This window comes from Pituophis catenifer, unplaced genomic scaffold (genome assembly GCF_029215685.1).
Source record: "Pituophis catenifer annectens isolate HBS135680 unplaced genomic scaffold, rPitCat1.0.hap2 SCAF_6, whole genome shotgun sequence".
Lineage (NCBI taxonomy): Eukaryota > Metazoa > Chordata > Lepidosauria > Squamata > Colubridae > Pituophis > Pituophis catenifer.
In genome coordinates, this window is record NW_027256886.1 from 14,026,901 (window position 1) to 14,050,503 (window position 23,603).

Consider the following 23,603-nt stretch of genomic DNA (forward strand, 5'->3'; position numbering starts at 1 on the left):
CTCCAGAGCCTTTCTAGGAGCCTGGGGAGGGCAAACACGGCCTTCCCCATCCCCCCAGAGACCCTCCGGAGGCTGGAAACAATGTGTTTCCTGACTTCTGGTGGGCCCAGAAGGCCTGAAAATCAACTGGCCGGCGCACACATGCGTGCCGGAGCTGAGCTCGCGTGCTCACCAATATGGCTCCATGTGCCACCTGTGGCACCCGTGCCATAGGTTCGCCATCACGGCCCTAGCCTATCTAATTTTGATGGAGATTATGGAAACAGCAATCTGAATAAAATGCCAAGTGGGAGAAAGTTTGGATATAGAACTCTTCAGCTGAAGAAATAGTGTCTGAAGACCACCCCTGCTTCAAACATTGTAGTATAATCAATATACTTCAGGTGGTTATGACCAACACTTTTCCAGATCAACCAACACATTTTTTTGTCTTCCTAGTGTTATCTCAAAAATGCAGGGTCTGGTTATTTTTCAGATCACCCAAGCCTGAGACAATGGGCTGAGAGACACATGTATATTCTTCGCCTTGAGTTACTTAATGAAGTAATAAATTGGGCTACATATCAAATCAATAAGGTCACCCAGTTTGACTTTGTGGCTAGGGTGGGCTAGAAGTCATCATCTCCTGGTTTCTAAATGGGTACCTTAACCCCTAAACCAGGGGTCAGCAACCTGCGGCTCTGGAGCCGCATGTGGCTCTTTCACCACTCTGCTGCGGCTCCCTGTCACTCAAAATATGCATCACAACTGCCAATGTGCGACACCCACCAGTACGCGATGTATTGAGCTTTTCAAACCCCAGTAGGCCAACCATGGAAAAATCCAAGAAAAGAAAAGTTTCAGAAGAAAACAAAACATTTAATTCAACTACATATGCTAGTTTTGTGGCCGCTCAAGAAATAGTCAGGCACGGGAAGGGTTTTGTGGCTCCTTTTCTGTGGGAAATGGGTCCAAATGGCTCTTTGAATGTTTAAGGTTGCAGACTCCTGCCCTAGACCAAACTGGCTCTCCAACCAACATAATACAGCTAGTTCTCGACTTACAACTGCAATTGAGCCCCAAATTTCTGTTGCTAAGCAAGACAGTTATTAAGTGAGTTTCGCTCCGTTTTACAACCTCTCTTTACAACCTCACAGGTGTTAAAATGACCCACTGCAGCATGTTTTAGGATTTAACTTGATCTAGAAGATTCAGTCGTTTTCCGGTTGAAATACGGTTGAGTCTGTTCAACCGTATTTCTGTCCCCGACCTCCGCTCTTTCCGTCACGACCTGAAAACGTGGCTGTTTCGTTTGGCTGGCCTGGACTGATGGGGTTTTAATTTTTAACTTGTTAGTCTTAATTGCACTTTTAACTGTTAAATTATGAGATTTGGATTTAATTTCTTTTTAACTTTTTCATTAGATGTTTTTTTACTGTTGTGAGCCGCCCTGAGTCCGGCATATAAATCTCATTAATAATATGTGGTAAGGCCAAGCTAAATCCAAGAATGCTAGCGAATTCTTGGAAGCTTGACATTCAGGCAAATCAGCCACGTGAGCCTTGCGTTAACTGAACTCTGGATTGCATTTTGTGCAACCTGGTGTCAGTTTATGATTCATACTAAAGAGCTCTTCGAAGGCATTATGAGAAGACCCAGTTCTCTGGAGAAAGTCTCTGTTGCTGGGAAAGATGGGGCAAGAGGATGACCTGAAGCAGGGTGGTTGACTCCGTTACAGTAGCAATCACTTTACTGTTGGAAAACTTGAAGGGCTAGGTTAATCTATTTTGATGCTAAAACTCTTCACCATCATGATCAGTGGTGGGTTGCAACTGGTTTGCCCCGGTTCGGGCAAACCGGAAGTAGTGGCAGCGGGAGGCTCTGCCCACCCACCTGGACGTAATCAAATACGCTCTGCACATGCGCAGAAATGGCACGCGCTTGAGCGAGCGAACCGGTAGCAAAGGTAAGTAAAACCCACCACTGATCATGATGGTACATAGTCAATTGGCAAGCTCAGGAATGAGATGGTAATTAGAACAATTGGCAGCTATACCTCCCAACCCTTATTACTTTGGCCAAGAAATCTAGAAACATTGGTAGGGCTAGCTGGTGTACATAAACAGAGAGCAAACCCTACACTCAGTAGCACTGCTGATGTTATCTAATCAGGTAATGAAATGTCTGCAAGCAAACAGCAAAATTCAGACTAAGGATTGCACAATTGCAATAAGCTTAATTTGGCTGGCTCCACAACTCATGTTAAGCCATAATTTGATTTAAGCTTATTATAATTTGCAAGCTGTATCTTAGAGCTTAACATCAAGCGTAACGTAAACCTCTGTGGTTATAACACAAAAGACACCTTGTGTGCAAAGTACGAACTTGGTCCTGGGACTCCAAGACTCTTATTTACATGCAAGGACTGACCAATGAGATACATATACACAGCTCAGGTATGCAACATTATATATCTCATTACTTTCCTAGCCCTTTTCAAAGCTTTAAAACAGACCAGGATTCACGACTGGGTTAGCTACCCTTTGATCCAACCCCAAAGAGATAATCAGAAAGTAGTGCCCAGAGTTATCGGGAGTTTGCCAGAACACAAATTAAAAATAAATAAATAAATAAAAAACTAAATAAATAACAGATGTTTCCCAAAGTGGCTGTCGACCAACTGATATTACCCATATTTTCCCAAAAATAAGACCCAATGGGAAAATTAGCCCTGGCATGGTTTTTCAGGATGCTTGTAATATAAGCCCTACCCAAAAATAAAGTTAAGATCGTCAGACAGACAGACGCATTTTAGTAACTGTATTTCCCCCAAAATAAACCCTAATAATCTTCGGGTGGGTGGGGAATTAATATAAGACCCAGCCTTATGTACAAATGATGGTTATAATATTGATTTAGAAATGAAATGTTAGAACGGTTTGGGTGAATATGAAGATAGAAGAAACTTATGGAAGATAGAGAAGAAGCCTAGAAGATAACACAGAGACGTCACAGGGAAGGGAGGATTGATGTATTAAATGTTTGTTTGTATTAAAAAATAAAAAAAATTACCAAAAAAAAAAAGACCCAGCCTTATTTTCGGGGAAACAGTATCGCTAAGCCACAGTAAAAAGACAATGCCAAATACACGGTCACTCATGCCCTCGTCACGTCACGTCTGGACTACTGTAACGCTCTCTACATGGGGCTCCCCTTGAAGAGCGCTCGGAGACTCCAACTGGTCCAGAATGCGGCTGTGCGGGTGGTTATGGGGGCGACTCGGCGCACCCACGTAACACCCCTCCTGAGCGAGCTGCACTGGCTCCCGGTGATCTTCCGAGTGCGATTCAAGGTGTTGGTCACCACCTTTAAAGCACTCCATGGTTTAGGACCGGGGTATATATGAGACCGCCTTCTGTCAGCAACAGCCTCCCACCGGCCAATACGCTCCCACAGAGAGGGGCTCCTCAGGGTGCCGTTGGCCAAACAATGCTGACTGGCGACACCCAGGGGGAGAGCCTTCTCTGTGGGGGCACCAGCCCTCTGGAATGAGCTGCCCCTTGAGGTTCGTCTCATCCCCGACCTGCGTACCTTTTGCTGCACCTTGAAGACCCTTTTGTTTCAACAAGCCGGCCTGGCATAATACGAATTTTAGAATGGGTGTAGGTTTGTTTTAATCTATGGGCCAAATTTTTATATATTCGATTTTAAATTGTTTTAAATTTTATAAATTTATATGTGTTTTAATATGGCTGAACACCGCTCTGAGTCCTCCAGGAGAAGGGCGGTATAGAAATCTAATAAACATAACATAACATAACATAACATACACAGATTAGGCAATTTTACATATTGCAATAACATTTGTACCCTGACTTATTGGAATTGAGTAAGCAGGCCAATAAGAATGGTTAGGTTGATGTAGCTTGGTCCTCCCTGCTATCAAATGAACAATGACAAACTTCAGCTGTAATGCCTGGGGCTTGTTTTTTCTCTTGAACTGGGAAAAAAAAAACGATCAAGAGCAACCCCATGCCTGGGGATGATCTTTTAAAAAAAGAAAAGTACGAATCCAGATTTACCGGTTTGGAACATTGAATAAATGGCTTTTCAGATTTACTGTTTTTTGACATGACATTTATACCACCCCGTGCATGGGTTCACATGTATCCCATATGCAGGTGTTGGTTCTATTTATTTACAGTGTTGAATTAGAACCATGGCGAACCTATGGCACGCGTGCCACAGGTGGCACGTGTAGCCATGTCAGTGGGCATGCGAGCTCAGCTCCGGCGTGCATGTGTGTGCTGGCCAGCTGATTTTCGGGCCTTCTGGGCCCACCAGAAATAGGGAAACAGGCTGTTTCCTGCCTCTGGAGGGCCTCGGGGGGGGGAAGTTTTTCTCTCTCACCTGGCTCCAGAGCAGTGGTGGGTTTCTCCCAATTCGGTCCGGTTCGGCCGAGCCGGTAGCGGTGATGATATGATGTCACCGAACTGGTTCTCCTCCCCCTCCCACCCCCCCCCACGTTATTCTTACCTTTTATTTGGTCCCACCCCCAATCTATTGCTGCCTCCTGATGACTAGAGGGAAAAAAACTGTTTAAACTCTTGCCGCGGGGCTTCAAAGGGCCGTCCTACAGCTGATCAGTGTTAAAAGCAAACAAATGAGTCGGGTCGTAAGTGCGAGGACTGGTCGTAAGTGCGAGGACCTTACAGAAATGACTCTGACCAGCTAGCCACACCCACCTAGTCACATGACCTCCAAGCCACAGCCACAAAATAAGCCACGCCCACAGAACCGGTAGTAAAAAAATTTAGAACCCACCCCTGCTCCAGAGCCTTTCTAGGAGTCTAGGGAGGGCAAAAATGGTCTTCCCCACCACCAGCCCCTGGAGTCCCTCCAGAGTCCAGAAATGATCCCACCGGAAGTTGGCAAACGGGCCGTTTCTGGCCTCTGGAGGGTGGGGAAGGCCGTTTCTGCCCTCCCCAGACTCCTAGAAAGACTCTGGAGCTAGGTGAGAGAGAAAAACGGGCCTACTGGGCTATCACGTGCCAGGAGCGGGGGGAGTGGGGGGGCATACCGGGGGGGGTCAGCATGCGCAGGGGCAGGGCGCATAGAATTATGAGTGTGGAAATGCGCGTGACCTTGCCCCCTGCCCCACCCCTCCTGGCACACAATGGCAAAAATGTTAGCCATCACTGAACTAGAACATTTCGGTAATACAAGCAGTACTCGACTTACAACCATTCACTTAGTGACCGTTCAAAGTTACAACAGCCCTGAAAAGCGAGTCGCTGAAAATGTCTTAGAACCAGTTCTCGCTCTTACGACGGTAGCAGCATCTCTATGGTCACGTGATCAAAATTTGGATGCTCGAAAACCAGCATTTATTTATGAGGGTCGCAGCATCCTTTGGTCATGTGATCACTGTTGTTTTTTAAATCTTCCCAGCCAGCTTCTGTCAAGGAAAGTCAAGGGGGTAGTTGGATTCACTTAACGGCCATGTGATTCACTTAACAACTGCAGTGATTTGTTTAAAAACTGCATGTCAAAAAAAAGGTTATAAAATTGGGCCCATTCATTTTTACAGCCAATTTGCTTAGTGATTCTGGTCTCAATTGTGGCCTATGAGTCGAGAGCTATCTATAGTTTGGGTAATCTACCTCACCCATGCAACACAGTTTGATATTTCTAGGTGTGATTCTTCCCACACAACCTCACTGTACTCGGCACAAAAAGTCAGCCCCACCATTCCTCCGTTCTCTTTCCTAGACGCATTCCTTTCCTGCCACGTTTGTTTTTAAGAAGGGCGGGAAAAATGTGTAAGAAATTGTATCCTGGCAGGAACTTCAAGGCTCAGGATAAGATTCTTGGGGTAGCTTATTTATTTATTTTATTTAGTTAGTTATTTGTCAAGCATATATAAAATAACAGGTAAAAGTATAAACATAATTTGAATACATGAAAAGAGTAAGAGTAAAAAGGAATATTAGGACAGGGACAGTAGGCCTGCTGGTGCACTTATGCACGCCCCTTACAGACCTCTTAGGAATGGGGTGAGGTCAACAGTAGACAGTCTACAGTTAAAGTTTTGGGGTTTGGGGAAGAAACTATAGAGTCAGGTAGTGCATTCCAGGCATTGACCACTCTGTTACTGAAGTCATATTTTCTGCAATCGAGTTTGGAGCGGTTTACCTTGAGTTTGTATCTATTATTTGCTTGTGTATTGTTGTGGTTGAAGCTGAAGTAGTCATTGACAGGTAGGACATTGTGGCAGATAATTTTATGTACTATACTTTGATCAGACCGAAGTCGGCATAGTTCTAAGTTGTTTTAGCCCAAAATTTGAAGTCTGGTGCCATAAGGTATTTTTTTGCAGGTAGAGGAATGGAGGACTCTTCTCGTAAAATATCTCTGGACTCTCTCAATTGTATTTATGTCCGATATGCAGTGTGGGTTCCAGACAGATGAGCTGTATTTGAGAATTGATCTAGCAAATATTTTGTATGCTCTAGTTAGTAGTACAATATTACCAGAGAAGACACTATGCAAGATTAGGTTAACAACTCTTAATACCTTTTTGGCAATGTTGTTACAGTGGGCTCTGGCACTTAGATCATTTGATATGAGTACTCCAAGGTCCTTGACAGAGTAAGGGTTGTCTACAAGGTCATGGCCATCTAATTTGTATTTTATGTTTTGATTTTTTTTTTGCCAGTGTGCAAGACAGAGTATTTATTTATTCAATAATAATAATAATAATAATAATAATAATAATCCTTTACTTATTTAGCTGAAGGTCTAGGAAACTCTCAGATTACCCTCTCACCTTTAATTGGCAGAAAATCTAGACTTATCTAAAGGGAGCATCAGTTTCAACAGTTTTTCAAATGTCTCTCCATGTGAAATACTTCCCACATCAAGACATCTTGATTTGTAAAGATTATGGAGCTGACAACCTTGGTAGGTAACAGCCAAGGGTTACGTAGGCATTGCTGAAAAATAGGCGACACTTTAATTTGCTGTACATAATTAGTAGAGGAGTAGATACAGCCAAGAAAGCTTTCTTGAGTCATCCGTCTTGATTTATCTTCTCCCAGAGGGTTACTGGCTAAGGTTCCTAGAAACTCCTGAATTCCCTGGAGCAGAATTTAAAAAACGACAAGGAAACAAAGAGTTTAAGAAGCATGTGGAAGAGTCATTTGCATTATAGTAGTCTTCAAGTTACCAACACAAGGGAGACCCAGATGTCTGTCGCTAAGTGAGACATTTCTTAAGTGAGTTTTGCCCCCATTTTATGACCTTTCTTGTAAAGTGGTTAAGTGAATCACTGCCATTGATAACATTAGTAACGTGGTTGTTAAGTGAATCTGCCTTCCCCATTGACTTTGCTCGTCAGAAGGACGCACGAGGCGATTCCATGACCCCAGGTCACCGCAGCCGTCATAAATACAGCTCAGTTGCCAAGCATCTGAATTTTGATCCCATAACCATGGGGATGCCGCAACGGTCGTAAGTGTGAAAAATGATCATAAGTCACTTTTTATTTCCAGTGCCGTTTTTCACTTTGAACGGTCACTAAATGAATTGTTGTAAGTCGAGGGCTACCTGTATTAACAGAGATTGTTATTTCAAACTTGAATGCCACTCCATATAACTTCATGACAGTGGAAATTATGCAAGCAATATTCAGGACACTATTTGCCTTGACCTCAGGCTGTCCTTGACTTTTACTGACCTCGGAAGGATGGAAGGCTGAGTCAACCTTGAGCCTGGTGAGATTCGAACTGCCAAATTGCAGGCAGCCGGCAGTCGGCAGAAGTAGCCTGCAGTACTGTATTCTAACCACTGCACCGCCACCACTGTAATGCCATCATTACAAGTAGTCCTCAACTTACAACAGTTTGCTTAGTGACTCTTGAAGTTACAACGGCACTGAAACAAGTGACTTATGACCCCTTTTCACACTTACGACTGCTACAGCATCCCCAGAGTCACGTGATCAAAATTTGCCCGCTTGGCAACTGGCGTGTATTTATGACGATTGCAGTGTCCTGGGGTCGCTGTGTGACACTGTGACCTTTTGTGACAAGCAAAGCCAAAGCAGAAACCAGATTCACTTTAACAACCATGCTACAATTGAAACATTGAATTTAATCAAAGTTTACTAAACCAGCACTCTGCAATTGCACTTATTTAACCCCTCTTGATTTCTCTCTTGATTCCCTTCTATGTTCCTAAAATAATTGAGTGAGAAACCACAGCTTTGTTGCTGTGGGTAGAATTGACCATTTATTGCAAAGGCCAAGCAGGTGACTGACTGAGAACAGCAAGCCGGATCATGTGGTTGTATTGCCTGACAAGCTCCAGATCTTGACCACTGTAGTTATATAAAGTGCTTCTGAAATGAGATTCTTCTTGCCCTGCTACCAGAGGTGGGCTGCTGGGGGTTCACAGGGGTTCGGGAGAATCTCTAGCTAAGATTCTGTGCAGTTCGGAGAACCTCCAAATCCCACTCCTGGCTGGTCCCTCCCACCCCGCCCTGCCCCTCCCAGGAGTCCCCACACAGCCCGTTTTGGATGCAGGTAACTGCAGGGCACACACAGAGGTTCGGGAAGGATGAAAAATGGGCCTACTGGAAGTTTGGGAAAGCTGGAAACGGGCTCGTTTCCGGCCTCTAGAGGGCCTCCGGAACCTGGGGAGGCCGTTTTCTCCCTCTCGGGGGCTCAAGGAAAGCCTCTGGAGCCCAGGAGGGCAAAAGCACCCCCACCACCACCAGGGTGCAGGAGGCCAACTAAGCCACACCCACCATGGCCACGCCCACCCAGCAACCGGGCAGAGAACCCCTTGCTAAAATTTTTGAAGCCCACCCCTGCCTGCAACTCCACATTCATCCAATCCTGAAAGAAAACAAACTGCTTTTGGTAGTAGGTCGGGTTGTTAAAAGATGGCAACCTTAATCTGTCTGTCTCCCTCCTCCACCCTTGAGGATAATACCAGAGAGCAGAGGGTTGGAAGTGTGTTGTACCAACAACAGTTAATGTTTCTCTCTGACCAAATATGCCTCGATATTTACAAAACTAGGCAAAGAAAGCTGTAACCCCTTTCTACACCTAATACATGGATTTCCTGCTGGAGAGAACAAAAATCTGCATGTAAAGGGTTCTGCCAGCCTAGCAGTTTGAAAGCACGTAAAAAATACAAGTAGTTCTGACAGCTATCCTGTGCCCAGTTATCTAGATGGGAGTCTCACTGAAATTAGTGGAACTTACTTTTGTGAGTTGAAGGAGGCAGGAGTTAGCTAATATCAGCTATTATTTGCATTTTTCCCCCTCAGTGATAGCATCTAGCCATTCTTGGTTGATCTTGTTGAACTGGTATAGGGTTTCCTGCTTGAGCAGGGGCTGGCTACAAAGGTGGTATTCAGCAGGTTCTGACCAGTTCTGGAGAACCAGTAGCAGAAATTTTAAGTAGTTCGGAGAACCGGTAAATACCATCTCTGACTGGCCCCGCCCCTATCTATTCTCTGCCTCCCGAGTCCCAACTGATTGGGAGGAAATGGGGATTTTTCAGGAACCTTCTCCTGGAGTGGGGTGGGAATGGAGATTTTTCAGTATCCTTCCCCTGCCACACACCCCAAGCCACGCCCACCAAGCCATGCCACGCCCACCAACCCACAACCACAGAATCGGTAGTAAAAAAATTTGAAACCCACCACTGGTGGGAATAGAGACTTTACAGTATCCTTCTCCTGTCACGCCCACCAAGCCATGCCACGCCCACCAAGCCAAGACATGCCACGCCTACCAAGCCATGTCATGCCACGCCCACAAAGCCATGCTCACAGAACCGGTAGTAAAAAAATTTGAATCCCACCACTGATTGAATAGGAAGACCTCCAAGGTCCCTTCCAACTCTTATTAACTAAGCAAATGTAATAACTAGGTTGCTTCTTGAATGACAGACCATTAGTGCTAGAGGCTAGCCTGGATTTTTAAAAAAAAAAAAAAAAAGCCTATAAGAAGGCCTCAATGGAGAACCAGTTGCATACTGTTCCCAAGAAAACTCCATTGTGGATTTTCATGAAGTCATTGAGGCATAATGTCATCTGTAAATTTTATTTTCCTGATCACCTCTGCTAATGATTGCTACATGCTTAACTCTGACCCTTGGACACTAGAAGCTGCTCTTATGATATCTAAAGCACAGTCACTGAATTTTACCCAGTTCTGACTTAGCAAGACATGCTGCAATTTGTCTGTTGTCTGGTTCCCCGAGGGTTTACTTGAGGACATAAAGTACTCAATCCGTATCCTCCCCAGTTATGCAAGGCATTTTTTCTCTACATTACATTGCTCACCAGCCGGACAAAGGCTCAACTTTCTAATCTTGTAGTTGCTGGCATTTACTTACATTTCACATTTATTTTATTCGTTACTTATTTATCTTGCTTTTTTGTGTAAAGGTTTCTAGCTGATGCACCCAGCTCTATGCCCTTATATTTTAAAACCCCACCTCTCCTATAATGTAGATGAAATAGATTAAGATCACCAAATATACTGTGTTTCTCCAAAAATAAGACCCTGTCTTATATTTTTTTGAACCCTGAAATAAGCGCTTGGCCTTATTGCCATGCACTCAAAAGCCCGATTGGGCTTATTATTAGGGGATGTCTTATTTTGGGGAAAACAGGGTATTTACGTATTATTTATGCCATTTCTTGATTGCCTCAGTCCAAATGAGTTCTGATGACCTTTGTGGATGGCATGTTATCCTATTTAGTTATCCTAAACAAAGCCTGCAGGATTTCCTCCCATGACCCTTTCATGAAATAGAAAGATTGTGCATATGCGGTTTGAGCTAGAGCAGGGGTGTCAAACTGGCGGCTCGCGGACCGGATGCATCAGACGCAGACCACACCCACCCAGCTCTGTGAAGGGAATGAAGTCACGATAAGTCACGTGACAGCAATGTGATACCACAAGCTTAACACCTGTGAGATAGAGGTTGGGTTTTTTTTTAGAATAGAATAACAGAGTTGGAAGGGACCTTGGAGGTCTTCTAGTCCAACCCCCTGCCTAGGCAGGAAACTCTACACTACTTCACACAAATGGTTATCCAACATCTGCTTAAAAACTTCCAGTGTTGGAGCATTCACAACTTCCGGAGGCAAGTTGTTCCACTAATTAATTGTTCTAACTGTCAGGAAATTTCTCCTTAGTTCTAGGTTGCTTCTCTCCTTGATTAGTTTCCACCCATTGCTTCTTGTCCTGCCCTCAGGTGCTTTGGAGGATAGCTTGACTCCCTCTTCTTTGTGGCAGCCCCTGAGATATTGGAACACTGCTATCATGTCACCCCTAGTCCTTCTTTTCATCAAACTAGACATACCCAATTCCTGCAACCATTCTTCATATGTTTTAGTTTCCAGTCCCCTAATCATCTTTGTTGCTCTTCTCTGCACTCTTTCTAGAGTCTCAACATCTTTTTTACATCGTGGCAACCAAAATTGGATGCAGTATTCCAAGTGTGGCCTTACCAAGGCATGATAAAGTGATATTAAAACTTCACGTGATCTTGATTCTGTCCCTCTGTTTATGCAGACCAGAACTGTGTTGGCTTTTTTGGCAGCTGCTGCACACGGCTGGCTCATATTTAAATGGTTGTCCGCTAGGACTCCAAGATCCCTCTCACAGTTACTACTATTTTACCCAGACTTTAGGGGCCAAATGGTCAGCCCCACAGAATCTATACTTTCAGTCTTAATGTAAGAAGAAGGATAACGTACAGGTAGTCCTCGAGTTACAACAGTTCATTTAGTGACCGTTCGAAGTTACAACGGCACTGAAAAATGGGACTTATGACCGTTTTTCACAGGGACAACCTTTGCAGCTTCCCCATGATCCTGTGATCAAAATTCAGACGCTTGGCATCTGGTTCATATTTATGACCGTTGCTGTGTCCCAAGGTCACATGATTTTACCTTTTGCGACTTTCTGACCAGCCAAGTCAACTGGAAGCCAGATTTGCATAACAACCGGGTTACTAACTTATCACCTGCAAAGTTTCACTTAACGGTGGCAAGAAAGGTCATAAAATGGGGCAAAATTCACTTAACAAATGTCTCAACTTCAGGAATTTTGGGCTCCATTGTGGTCGTAAGTCGAGGACTACCTGTACAACAATTCCCTTACTGGCCAAAGTTACCACAGCATTGAAAAAAGTGACTTATGACTTTTTTTAATGACCACTTCAGCATCCCTGCTGTCATGTGATCTAAATTCAGATGCTTGGCTATGGGTTCATGGTTATGACGGTTGCAGTGTCCCAAGGCCATGTGATCCCCTTTTGCAACTTGTCAATGTCAATGGGGAAGTCAGATTCACTTAACAACCTTGTTACTAACTTAATAACGGCATTGATTCACTTAACAACTATGGCAAGACGGTCATTAAATGGGGCAAAATCCACTTAACAACTGTCTCACTTAGCAACAGAAATGTTGGGGCTCAATTGCGGTCGTAAGTTGAGGACGACCTGTATTGCATTCTAACCATTCCCCCAGCAGGGCTTCTGATGCAGTTCTATTCTACTGCAGTTACTGTAGTATTAAGTTTTATACATATATCATACCGTATGTGTGTCTGTGGATTTAATTATGCAGCATGTCTTTCAAATCCTTTGCCTTTTCGCCAGCGGTGAAATGCACTTACCTTCGCTATCGGTTCAGGAGTGTGAGCATGCGCGCCTCTTCTGCGCATGTGCAAACGGTAAAAACTGGGACGTAATGACATCCTGGCGGGTGGGCGGAGCCTCCCGGCGCTACCAGTTCGTGCAAGCCGGATAGATCCGGCCGGATTTCACTGCTGCCTTTCACTCTTCCTTTTTTTTCCCCCTTAGTGCAACCTGGCTCATTACATAGGACTGGGCCACCATGCAAAATTGCTAAATAGTTTTGTTAGTTGGTTGGAGAGCCTGAATTTGCCCTCTACACGGCCTGTGAAGATAACAGATGCCATATTTGATGGTGTTGAGGTCCGAGTGTATCAGCCAGATACTCAGATCAGCCAGAAGATGTTACATCGGAGCATCGTCTACATCCATGGAGGAGGATGGGCTTTGTTAAGTACAAGTAAGCAGTCCGAAAGTGGAATGGGACCAACTGACCGCAGCCAATTCGCCACAGGACAATTTGCTGCAGGACAATTTAGCAATTCAATTCAATTATTTAAAGTGGTTAAAAAAAAAATCATTTTAATTTTTGTCATTCACATTTCATTTCGTCCCTCCTTGGGGATCCTTTCTTTAATGAATCTATTCCATTATTTCTCGGAAATTAGTGTAACTTATATCCTGTGGTGAGTTATCCTGTGGCGAGTTGGCCGTGGGCTGCGTGTCGTATTTCTTGTTCTTCCCCATCTTGCGATCACTAACTCTCTGCAGGCAGTCCTGACTTAGCGATAGTAATTGGGACTGGAATATCTGTCACTACGCACTGCTCTTGTAAAACATGATGCCACAGGGCCACATCGCTTAGCAACGGCAATCCAGACGGTCCCACTGCCGTTGCTAAGCGAGGATTATGGTTTGTTAAGCAAAGAGGAGCCTTGATAGTACAGTGGTTTAGTGCACCCTGTTATTAACACAGCTGCCTGCAATTTCTGCTGGTTCGAATCTCTCCAAGGCTCAAGGTTGACTCAGCCTTCCATCCTTTCTAAGGTAGGTGAAATGAGGACCCAGTTTGTGGGGGCAATAAGCTGACTTTGTATAAAATATACAAAAGAATGAAGGCTATTGCTTAACGCATTGTAAGCCGCCCTGAGTCTCCGGAGAAGGGCGGCATATAAATCAAATTAAAAAAAGAAAAAAGAAATCCTCACAGTTTCCTGCCAGCTTCGACAAGCACAGTGAGTGGGGAAGCCAGCAGGATGGTCACAAATAGCAATAGCACTTAGACTTATATGCCACTTCACAGTGCTTTACAGCCCTCTCTAAGCAGTTTACAGAGTCAGCATATCTGTAAACCCCAACAATCTGGGTCCTCATTTTACTGACCTCGGAGGGATGGAAGGCTGAGTCAACCTTGAACCTGGTGAGATTCGATCTGCCAAATTGCAGGCAGCCGGCAGTCAGCAGAAGTAGCCTGCAATACTACATTCTAACCACTGGACCACCGTGGCTCATGGTGATTATGTGACTGCTCGATACTTCAACCCTCCTAAGGGCAAGCCGGTTGCCAAATGCCCAGATCATGAGATTATGACCACAGGAGTACCGGACAGCTGGAGTTTTGATGACTTAGTCGTAAGAACCATTCTGGTCACAAGAACTACTCATTCAGCAGCATTTGTAGCTTTGACCTCTGAGCGGGTAGTCATTAACCAAGAACTACTTGTACACGAAGGGTCCTTGGTGCTCTCCGAGCTTGTTTTCTTGCAGATGTTTCATTACCCAAACAAGGTAACATCATCACTGGCACTGATGATGCTACCTAGTTTGGGTAATAAACATCTGCAAGAAAACAAGCAAGCTCGGAGAACACCAGAGAGTCCTCATGTCAACCCTGAGCTTCAAATAATCCCCTTTATTACTACTACTTGTACAGTAGAAATTTGCCGCACTTAGAGTTTGAACACAGAAGGTGCCATGGAACACAAAAGCATGGTCACGCAGCACCTAGTTTCAGGCTTTTAAAGAAGCTGCATCTTCTCTCCCAAGAACATGTGGCTGCCTTGTGCAGCTGCCTCATGATCCCTAGAAAAGATGCAGCTGCTTTAAAGTGAGCTCACCTACACCATCTGAAGCATCTTTCTGCTCTTGAATCCATAATCCTAGTGGCAATCCATTTTTCCCTAAATTGGGTTGCTGAAAATAACATGTACAGAAAAACCAGGGATCTTTTGACCTTTTTTATTTATTATTAAATTTCTCCCCTACAACAAGGTGACTCTGGACTCTGTTTTTCAGAATTCTGTGGCCAGTTACCATAAAGTCCTAATTAGGTTGGGGGTTTTGATTTTGGGATTTCCCTTTTTTCCTTTTTTTAAAAAATTGTTCTGGATATCCTACCCACCCCCCTTTAAAAAAAAATTGGCAATCTTGGACTTCTCGAAAGTCCAACAGAAATGTTTTATGCATCAGTAACGTCATTTGCAGAATATGTACCTCTGCAAATATTACAAATAAAAATATCTGTTTTCTGGATCTTTTGCAACTCTATTGTCAGCATTGGCTTCTCTCTCATCCTTGGCTGTCTCTCCCTGCAGAAGGAGGCTACTATAATCATCTCTGTGAGATTATGGCTGAATCTCTCGATGCTGTAGTTATCTCAATTGAGTAAGTATGTTGCAATCAATAATTAAGAAACTGGTATCGACTGGGTTTTAAATTGTCTTTTTATTGTTTGGCAAGATTCGAGAAGAGGAAAGGAAAAAATAATAAATAAATTGCTACAGAGTAGAACTTAGAATATGGAGAATGAAGGATAAGCGATGCATACCATTCAGCGAACTCAGTTCCATACACCGATCATTATAGCTTTCTTGGCAAGAATAAACAAATGGTTCACCTTCATGACAAATGGTTCCATCCATATTTATAGCTGTACTAAAATAAGCTCTGATTTTAGCATTCAGTATTGTATCCTAGGCCGTGATGGCGAACCTATGGCACGCGTGTCACAGGTGGCATGCAGGGCCCTCTCTGTGGGCATGCGAGCTGTCACCCCAGTTCAGCTCCGCCGCGCATGCATACATACCTCCCTCCGGCCAACTGGTCATCGGGTCTCTGCCGTACATGTGGGGGGGGGCATGTGTGTGGGGGCCATGCATGCATGGGGGTAGGGAGCGGCGCATGGGGGGGCCTGTACACGGGGCGGGAGGCATGGGGGGGGGCCGTACACAGGGTGGGGTGTTTGTGGGGCTGTGCACGCATGCACGTGGGGGGACCATGTGTTCATACACAGGGAGGCACATGCGCAGGGGCTGTGTGGGTGGGGCTCATGTGCGGGGGCCACGCATGCATTGCATTTTCGGGGTTCAGGCACACACTTTGGGCACTCGGTTCAGAGTAGGTTAGCCATCACTGTCCTTGGCTAAATCTTCAGTCATTAAATTACCTGAACCATAATGTGATGTGTTTGGTTTTCATCTTAGCTTCTGAAGTCCTACCTTCCACTTTGAATTCTTTTTGCCTCTTGTTGGTCAGTTAGGTAATTTGATGTAAACGTTCATCTCTGCTTGCATCTCAAATAGCAAAACCCCAGTCTACTTTCTAGCCTTGGGCAAGCAATTTGAGTAACGAAAGTCTCATTGCTCAGAAGCCCTTACTCTTTCTGCCAAAAGGCACTGAAGAAGCTCCTCAGATGAGAAGCAAAAACGCCTTCAAGGAAAAAAAAAAGAAAGTCCAATTGCCTTTTGAAAAACACCTTTGGGACCACCTGGTTGACTGAGAATCTCCATAGACATTTTGCCAAAAGGATATTGTTCAAGTTGTCTCCTGAGCCAAAAAGATACCTGCTCCAGAATTTTTATATGCCACAATTGGCTGACTATTAATGTGGATAAGCACTTTCAAGTCTTAGCATGATTTCCACCTTGAATTCGAGTGGACAATGCACCAACCTACCCGAAAGTGGGTTTTTCCTCACAAAGAACATTAATGTTTCCAATCAGGCTAGGATAATTCTTTACCATGTGCCAATTCTCCCACATTTACAACAGCATAACATAGGCAGGCCTTTCTCCTAGCTAACACTCTGTTGATGGAATTCCAGATACCTATTTTTAAATTTTATTTTGAAAGGGGTGGGGGTAGAGAAAACATACGAAGAGATGTCAAAATGCAGTTATTGCATGGAAAAGTTTGCAGAATGATAGATGATAAAACTAGAAGAAAATACAAAATATCCCATTGGGGGGAGAAAAAATCCTTTATCTTCATATATCAACTTAGATTAGAAGAAATATAAAGAAAATGTCATGACAGCTCAATGCTTTAACCCTTTTAAAACTATTATTAAAATCAGATTAAAGATTAGCTAAAGTAATTATGCAACAGAAACAAACAGCCATGATTAAAGAGCTTAGAAACCATATTTTAGGGGAACCCCAAACTTGGATATGGCAGCAAGCCATGCACAAAATTATAATCTATAAATGCAGGCTGAATTGAATTTACTGTAACCTCAGCCTTGTTTTATATTTAGTTATTTTTGACACTGATACATACCCCCTATAGTTTAAAACCAAATTATGGTTTTGTGTGTTTGTGCAAATCCAGCTTATATGTACATCAGGGGTGAAATCCAGCAGGTTCTGACAGGTTCTGGAGAACTGGTAGCGGAAATTTTGAGCAGTTCGGAGAACCGGTAGCAAAAATTTTGAGCAGTTCGGAGAACCAACAAATACCACCTCTGGCTGGCCCCGGGTGGGGTGGGAATGGAGATTTTGCAATATCCTTCCCCTGTCACGCCCACCAAGCCATGCCCACCAAGCCATACCACGCCCACAGAACTGGTAGTAAAAAAAAATTGATTTCACCACTGATGCACATGCTTATTTAAAGTATAATTGATTCCCTAATTAATATTTGTCATCCAGATATTTCTTCTTTTTCTTCCTGTTCCACTTCCGACACTCAGAAGCTACACTGACACAGTCTAATCAACCTGGTTACCAAATCAACCATTTGCCAGATTTCCACAATACAAGGATGCACATACTAATCAAAGAGCATGGATTTCTCCAACATGCTAAATCATAATGAATGCAAGCTGAGCCTGCTTCACAAACAAATTTGCTAGGTCTTTAAAGGCACTTTGTAGAACCTAGATCTAATAAGGGGGCTGTGCCTCTTTTTCCTCTGCGGAGGGCATCATTCCAAGTAGTAACAAAACATCAACAACCAAGTATAAATGTTGTACGTGTTCATCTCCTTGAAAACAAACTCCACAAGGACAAACATTTGCCAGATTTGGTCCCCTAAGAGTCTCTCACACTTCTTCCGTTGCCTCATTATCTTACCACACTTGTTTTTCAGATTCGTGTGGGTTTTCCTAATCCAACTGCAGTAATTGTATCTTTCCCCCTGAAATCCATAGATTGCAAAACCTCGGCGAGATCTCTTAACAAGGACCTTCCCTGAATTTAAAGCAAAAATGCTGTGAGCTATTCAGACCTCAAGGCCTGCTATTATCAAGCCCAGGCTCACATCGCTTGTGTTTCAAAAGATGGTTGAACCTGTACTGAATTCTAGCTATAGGTGGAAAGCAAAGTCCTATGTTTGCATGAGAGAGGAGTGACATATTCTGGTTACTAGAAAGCTGGTTTTTCTTTAACTTGAGCAACCACTGTGTTTCTGAGCTAGATTTTTTTTTTTTATGGGAATTTTTTTCCCCATCAAAAGAACCAGTGAAGCGTAAGTCATAGAATAGTTTGGATTGAAGAAGTACCGTAAATTGTATGGCATTAACAATTTTGCCCAGCTTCTCCTTGTCTCAACTATTAATAAAGGATGGATAGATGTCTCCTTTTCCAGCACCAGCTTGCATTTTTCCCTTTGATGTTGGATGGATATGAGGCCCTCCAGTGCATTTAAAGAGGACCTGATTGTAGATGTCAGATTAATAGAAGCAAAGAAGGAATGACTTTCTTTTTTGTCAAATAGTTAGCAATCTATGACTCCTAAAACCATAGACCCAACCTTCTGAATAAAATTGCCAAGGGTGACCAATATTGAATTTTTACTGAAATAGGAGGTGTTATATCACGCGGTGGCTCAGTGGCTAAGATGCTGAGCTTGTCAATTGAAAGGTCAGCAGTTCAGCGGTTCGAATCCCTAGTGCCATGTAACGGGGTGAGCTCCCATTACTTGTCCAGGCTTCTGCCAACCTAGCAGTTCGAAAGCACATAAAAAATGCAAGTAGAAAAATAGGGACCACCTTTGGTGGGAAGGTAACAGCGTTCCGTGCGCCTTTGGCATTTAGTCATGCCGGCCACATGACCACGGAGACATCTTCAGACAGGACTGGCTCTTCGGCTTTGAAACGGAGATGAGCACCACCCCCTAGAATCGGGAACAACTAGCACATATGTGTGAGGGGAACCTTTACCTTTAGCTTACCTATATCTGCTTTATTTGAAGGGTTGAATTTTGTTTTTCTTGTTGTTAAATAAAATTATTTAATTGTGTCTTCTGCTAGATAGGGCAGGAGCTGGCTAACACAAGCCATCTTTCTGGCTGGCTTGTTTCTTACAACAATAGCTCGTTTCTATAAATGAATTAATCTAAAATTAGAAACCCAGATGCCTTTCTCGGTTCCCTCCGCTGAAAACAAGCATTTTATCCTTGTCTAAAGCAGGGCAGCTGGCGTCCTCTAGTGGCTTACTATTTGAATGGCAAATACTAGAAATGAAATTTAGCCTTTCTGAACTATTTCCCTTATGAACAGAACAATTTATTATTTGAACTTTCCCGTATTACAAACTCATAATGTAATTTGTTGAGTTTTGGCTTAATGTAACATGTGAATCCTGTTGCAGCTTGCAAGTCATCATTTGTAAGCTAGCCATAGTGATTTATTTAACAAACCATGATTAAATGAAGTGTAGTATATTGTGATAGATGAACTCAGCTTTTGAGTGCAATCAGAAGCAAACATGCATCTGTTTTAGATATCAACTAGCACATTTTACATAGGGTAATTTTAAAGTGATGTAGTCCCACCATGCATTATTCATTATATTTCTAATTAGGCTTAGTTTACATATCATATAGTCTTAAACTTTTGATATTCCTTTATTATTCTAGCTTTTGTTACTTATTGGAGCTTACTATATTTGACGGCTTCATATGTCTACCCCTTCATAGTATATTATTTCCTATTCTTTTGGAAATGCTGGTTTTTGGCTACAATAATCTTTAAATTCAGGTTTAAAGTAAGTGTACTACAATATGGCCAAAATTGTGGAAACCTTTTGTGAAAAGTGTATTTTTGAGGTTTGATGGCTAATAACACCACCTTTTTTTTTTAAGTTTCAAGATAATCATATTCCACTGCTGGAATGGCCTGGGAATAGCCCAGACCTTAACCCAATTGAAAATCTATGGAGCCGAGTCAAAAGCACCCAGCAATAAAACCCAGTTATTAGAAGCAATCATTCAATCTTGGTTTCACATTATAACAACTGCAGAACTTGGTTCACTCCATGGGAAAATATTGTAAGGCCATAATTCATGCTAAAGGTTACCCAACTAAGTATTAACTGACATGGGGATAATTTTTGTATATCTCGCTTTTTCTATGGGGATAATTTTTGTACATCTCATTTTTTCTACGTGTTTCACTTTTCTTCTTTATACTGTAACTGCTATTCTAATAGCAAATCCTTCATAAAAGTTATTGCATTACATTCTTGATTAAATTATCTTTCTATTGATATATAATTTTATCGTACTACTCCAAAAAAAAAAAGTGGTGTTATTAGCTAGTTTTAGAAAATACACTTTTCCTGAAAGGTTTCCATAATTTTGGCCACTACTGTACATTGTGTGGCTTGCACACCCAGGAGGCATTCTTCAGGATTTTGGTCTGCAGTGAGATTTTTTTTAAAAAAATCTGTTGTTCTCCTGTCATTGGTGCTGATGAAAATGTTGTCTTCCCATAAGACAGTGTCATTGATTTTGGATAACAAGCTTCCATAGATGCTTGTGGCTAACAGAAACTGCACAACATATGGGCCAAGCAAATGGGAGTTTTTACTGAGCCAACGCTCATGCAATTCTTCCCAGATGGAAGAGGCTGTGGCCAATCCTATCTCTTCCCTATTTAATAATCAACTCAATGTCTGTAGAGATTCTCAGTCATCCAGGTCATGATTGTCCCAAAGGTCCTTTTTTTCAGGAGGCAACTGGACTTTCTTATTTTTTCTTTTGAAGACATTTTGCTTCTCATCCAAGAAGCTTCTTCAGCTCTGGCAGGATAGTGGGGAATGAAAGGATTTATATTCCTTGCAGACAGCTGATAAAACAAAGTCCAGTTGTCTCCTGAAAAAGCACCTTTGGGAATCAAATGTTATGTTCACAAGAGCAGAAGTAGATTCTAAGGACAATGCTTTTCAATGTTGGCAACTTTTAAGATATGTAGACTTCAACTCCCCAGCCAGCATTCATGTTAAAGTTACCAAGCTTGAAAAACACTGCTCTAAGATAACAATCATTTTATTTTTTCTATGTATTTGGGACCGTAAAATCAGCAACTCACGAAATGGATCACAAGCAGGACATCTTTTTCCTGTGTACCTGCAAAGTATTGCTGTTATTAACCCAAGCTCCCTGTGACACTCTTCTTTCTAACTGTATCCCAATCATATTTTCTTCCTCTGTTGCTCATAACTACATTCTGTAATTTGTCATTTTGACTGTCATTTGTCATTTTGGTAATCCATCATGACTTATATCCATCATGGCTTATCTTAACACAAGACCCTTTTCTTTGCAGTTACAGGTTAGTGCCAGATTTCCATTTCCCGGCACAGTTTGATGATATCCTCCGGGCCACAAAACATTTTCTGCTGCCAGATGTCCTAGCTCAATATTCTGTTGATCCCGCCAGAATTGCAATTTCCGGTGATAGCGCAGGAGGCAACCTGGCTGCTGCCGTGTGCCAAGAGGTAAGAAATGTTCTGGGTGACCTAAACACAGATCCATCCTCAACTGTGCAGAAGATGCCAGGCAGGATTGGAACTAAGCGAGGACACATTCACTTTGTATGGGATGGTTTAAGTGGTCAATTCTTGACTGCTCCCATGAAAAGGATTGGGAAATGGAGAAGGGGATAATTTCTAAAAAGCCAAGATAGAGGGAGGATGGATGGATGGATGGATGGATGGATAGAATAGACAGACAGACAGACAGACAGACAGACAGACAGACAGACAAGTAGTCATGAAGGTACCAAGCTAGAAACTGGGAGACCAGGAGTTCTAGTCCAGCAGTCACCAACTGGTGCGCGCTCCCGTTGTGAACTGGTAGTAAAGGTAAGTAGAACCCACCCCTGCTTGGTAAGGCCACACTTGAAATACTGCATCCAGTTTTGGTCGCCAGAATGTAAAAAAGATGTGGAGACTCTAGAAAGAGTGCAGGGAAGAGCAACAAAGATGATTAGGGGACTGGAGGCTAAAACATATGAAGAATGGTTGCAGGAACTGGGTATGTCTAGTTTAATGAAAAGAAGGGCCAGGGTAGACATGATAGCAATGTTCCAATATGTTCCAATATCTCAGGGGCTGCCACAAAGAAGCGGGAGTCAAGCTATTCTCCAAAGCACCTGAGGGCAGGACAAGAAGCAATGGGTGGAAACTAATCAAGGAGAGAAGGAACTTAGAACTAAGGAGAAATTTCCTGACAGTCAGAACAATTAATCAGTGGAACAACTTGCCTCCAGAAGTTGTGAATGCTCCAACACTGGAAGTTTTTAAGAAGATCTTGGATAACCATTTGTCTGAAGTGGTGTAGGGTTTCCTGCCTAAGCAGGGGGTTGGACTAGAAGACCTCCAAAAGTCCCTTCCAACTCTGTTATTCTATTCTGTTCTCTGGGTTTTTCCTTTCTCTATTGTTCATGCACCCTATCCAAAACATTAACCTTTCAGAAGTATCGGACTACAATTTCTTCCCTTTTCCAGCCCATTCTGACCGTTTGCCAACGTGATGTAAATTGTGCAACACATTTAGATTACAAAAAGCTTCCAGTTAATAGTTACATCACCACCCCAGCCCAATCCAATCAGACACCTTAAATCCTTGGTCTATGCTTCCCGTAATGTGATCTCTTTGTTTTTAGTTAGCGTGTTGTGTAAAACCCACCTAATAAAGTGAGGTTTATTCAGGAAAAGAAAATATATGTGGCCAGCCTAAGACTCTTTTTTGCAATTCAAGAGGGTGTGGGGAAAAAGCCTATAGCACTGAGTTTAGGATAGAAGTGGTGTTTTAATCACATACTGCAGACTCCTTACAGATTCAATAATAAGCGGAGAAATTATTTTGATTTTGATTTATAGTGTTCAAAATGGAACGTTACTGAATGACAAAAGTTATTTCGCTTCCACGTGCCTCTAATTGATATAACCAATCTAAGTGGCAATCATTTGCCTTGGTAGTACAAGGGTTTAAGGCACCCTGTTATTAAGCTGCTTAAGACCAGCTGCCTGCAATTACTGCAGGGTTCGAATCTCGCCAAGGCTCAAGGTTGACTCAGCCTTCCATCCTTTCTAAGGTAGGTGAAATGAGGACCCAGTTTGTGGGGGCAATAAGCTGACTTTGTATAAATGTACAAAAGGATGAAGGCTATTGCTGAGCACTTTGTAAGCCGCCCTGAGTCTTCGGAGAAGGGCGGCATATAAATCAAATTAAAAAAAAAAATTGGACTTCAGTGGACTTCTTCATACGCTGCTGCTGCTCCTTGCATAACGTTGGGCCTGTTCCCAGGCACTGAGTACCTAATCAGGCATAATAATTATCCTTATGGATTGAAGGGATAGGCTGTCCTAGCATATTATTTGTGGGACTAATTGAGATAAATAATATAGGACTACTTAACTGCAATCCTCTCCATTTTTTCCTTGACATGA

General features: G+C 42.9%; 1 protein-coding gene across 1 annotated transcript in view; it reads left to right on the forward strand.

Moving 5' to 3' along the window:
* The window catches only part of NCEH1 (neutral cholesterol ester hydrolase 1), a 30,865-nt gene that overhangs the window by 4,564 nt on the left and 2,698 nt on the right, over window positions 1–23,603 (forward strand). The window contains exons 2-4 of the mRNA XM_070945961.1: window positions 12,877–13,108; window positions 15,243–15,312; window positions 21,476–21,647. Of these exons, the coding sequence (XP_070802062.1) occupies window positions 12,877–13,108; window positions 15,243–15,312; window positions 21,476–21,647 (474 nt within the window). The remainder of the gene's footprint in view (window positions 1–12,876; window positions 13,109–15,242; window positions 15,313–21,475; window positions 21,648–23,603) is intronic.